This window comes from Chionomys nivalis, chromosome 1 (genome assembly GCF_950005125.1).
Source record: "Chionomys nivalis chromosome 1, mChiNiv1.1, whole genome shotgun sequence".
NCBI lineage: Eukaryota > Metazoa > Chordata > Mammalia > Rodentia > Cricetidae > Chionomys > Chionomys nivalis.
This window is the reverse complement of record NC_080086.1, coordinates 47,953,165-47,956,106: the sequence shown is the minus strand read 5'-3', so window position 1 is coordinate 47,956,106 and position 2,942 is coordinate 47,953,165. Positions and strand designations below refer to the sequence as shown.

The 2,942-nt window shown below is 37.7% G+C and overlaps 1 protein-coding gene across 1 annotated transcript; it reads left to right on the top strand.

The window, feature by feature from the left end:
* Positions 1-2,108: 2,108 nt before the first annotated feature.
* On the top strand, positions 2,109-2,323 carry LOC130871536 (small nuclear ribonucleoprotein Sm D2). The gene has a single exon (XM_057764986.1). The coding sequence runs from the start codon at positions 2,114-2,116 to the stop codon at positions 2,321-2,323; it is 210 nt and encodes a 69-aa protein (XP_057620969.1). The 5' UTR covers positions 2,109-2,113.
* Positions 2,324-2,942: the final 619 nt, after the last annotated feature.

The window sequence follows — 2,942 nt, the reverse complement described above, 5'->3', positions numbered from 1 at the left end:
GTGTTTTATCTTTCTTGAAGCAGAGTATTTCAATGTGGCCCACGCTAGTCTAGAACTCATGGTACTGCTGCAATCAGACTTTCAAGTGCTAGAATGGGATCACAGTGATGTAATACTAGTTCTGCTTTAGGGTGTGTGTGTGTGTGTGTGTGTGTGTGTGAATGTGGTCTGTCTGTCTGTCTGTCTAATGATCATTAAGGAAACACCTCTGAGTTAAATAGTTTAACAAACTATGATTATGGAATATGGGACTATGCATTTGACTTCAAATGATGTCAGAGCAGGTTTGTTTTTTCCACTTTATTGTCAAAAGTTGTTTTATGTCTATTTTTTTTGAAAAGTTGTGATTAAACTTGTTAATTTGAAATTTACTCTACTTAAAATTTAAGGATAGTATGTTAAATTACATGCGAGGTTTGGGAGATTATAAATTTAGTCCAAATTTATAAAATATTATGTCCTGTAGGAAAATATTATAATTCTATTATATCTTTGAAATGTTAATTTCATGTTAGGGCTTGAATAAACTATAATTATGTCATAATGATATTCACTTTTGCAAGAAAATTATGCGAATAGAAGATTTAAGTATCTATTTTGCATATGCTTTTATAATTGTTCTCTTAAGCAATAAATTATTTTATTCAGATTAGAAGATAGTTTAGTGTTGATGTTCATGAAAAATTGTACTTGAAGATAGTATTTTCTCTGCTTCTCTGTCATTTGAATGGAAATCAGGATCCACGTTGTATCCAACAGAAATCCCACTTGTGTCGGTGATGGACGACTTAAATAATGCCAAGAAGTGGAAATCTTACTTTTCTCAAAAATATGTGAGTAAACAGATGCAACTGGGTCATAATGATATCAGTTATCACACATAAGCTTTTACTTCACGTACCTCATTAAATTGTCTTGAGGTCAGTCTCATTAAGTCAAGTATTTAATTGAAATTAAACTACAAAGATCAAGAGCATGGTGAGACTCATCTCTCTTAAGAAAGTCAGGTCTGAGGATATGGCTCAGTCAGAAAAGTGCCAGCTTTTCAAGTGATGAGAACAGCAGTTGCATCCATAAATCCAACGTTAAAATACATGCAGGTGTCGTGTTCTTTGAATCCCAGCACTAAGGAGGTCGAGACAGGCTCCGTGGGCATTAGTGGCCAACCAGTAGTGCAAAAATGGTGACCTTCAGGCCAAAGAAAGAAAGAAAGACAATTATCACATGTACTCACTCATAGGTGGCTTTTAAACAAAGCAAAGAAAACTAGTCTACAAACCAGAATCCCAGAGAACTTAGACAACAATGAGGACACAAGAGAGATTTATATAGATCTAATCTACATGGGAAGTAGAAAAAGACAAGATCTAATAACTTGGGAGCATGGGGGCCTTGAGGGAGGATGGAAGGGGAGAGGGGAGAGGCACGGAGAGGAGCAGAGAAAAACGCAGAGCTCAATAACAATTTGTACTTTTAACTAAGAACAGGTGTGAATGAAGAAAGTAGCGGGACACCAAAGTTGGTTTCTAGTGCATCTATAATGCACAGTTAGGTATCAGAAGACCTTGTTTTACTCCACATTATAATAGAAACAGAGTTTATTGTTAACATACAAGAAAGTAAAGCTCATCCATGTAGCATAGATTAAATTATATACTCACATCTGTACAGTCATGTTTGGTGCCCATTGAAAGTTGGTTCTAGATCCACTTCAAGTGCTCAAATCTGGAGATGGACAGATGTCTGGTAAACAGTAAAATAGATGACGCACATCCTTTGCATTTTTTTTAACAAAACAACAAAAAACACAGGGTTTTATTTCCATCCCATTGGGCACGGCTCGGCAGGGCAGGGAGCAGGCTCTCATGGAAGAAAGAGGCCTCTACTCTACTTGCCAGCGATGAGCGGGTTCCATAGCACCACGATGACTGAGTCCCCGCCCAGGAACATCTTGGAGATGTAGCAGTCCTTGTTGACAGGCTTGGACTTCTTCTTGCCCTTGCCGCTCTTGGGGACCTCAGTCCACATCTCCTTCACATTCTCCAGCACCATGTTGCAGTGCCTGTCAAAGGCCTTCACCCGCCCCAGAGTGATCTGCAAAAAAACCTCCACCATGAGTCTCCTCAATAAACCCAAGAGTGAGATGACCCCAGAGGAACTGCAGAAGCGGGAGGAGGAGGAATTCAACACAGGCCCCCTCTCGGTGCTCACGCAGTCGGTCAAGAACAACACACAGGTGCTCATTAACTGTCGCAACATCCTTTGCATTTTTAAACCCATCTCTGGACAACTTACTGTACCTAATTCCATGCAAATCCTATGAAGTTAATTGTTATACACTGTGCCAAGTAGTCACAAGTTATAAAATTTCTCTATCTGGAAAGTACAGGTAAAATGTTTTGTTCAGATATTTGTCATCTGTGGTTTGCTGAACCAATGGATGCAGAATATCCAGATACTGGAGATGGGTTATAATATTAATTTAAGTATAAAAAACTCATCAATAAAATAACATGTGCAATTCACATTTGAAATTATTGTAATTGCTTTTAGTTCTGTAGTGTTGACTATCATACTTGACTGAAATCTTTCTGGCCATTCCAGAGAAGTTTAGATATAAATTACCGGTTTCCTACCAATGGTTTTTCATTCCCTTGAATTATTTTACAGGAGAGCATTTTGTAAAACTCACAAAGGAAATTTAGGTTAAATCACCATTAATTGTGAGTGCCCTGGGACTTTATTGGGAAGGGTGTCATAACTTCAATATGTGCTAAGTCTACTTTTATGTAGTGCTTTGTAAATCATTACAGTAGATCATAACAAATTACCCACTTTTGTTCTGCTTAATGGGTAATGTGTTTAAGATGAGCAATTAGACATTAGTTATACACAGCTGTAGCTTGTTCAATAACTACTGTTTTCAATCACATTTCTCTCTC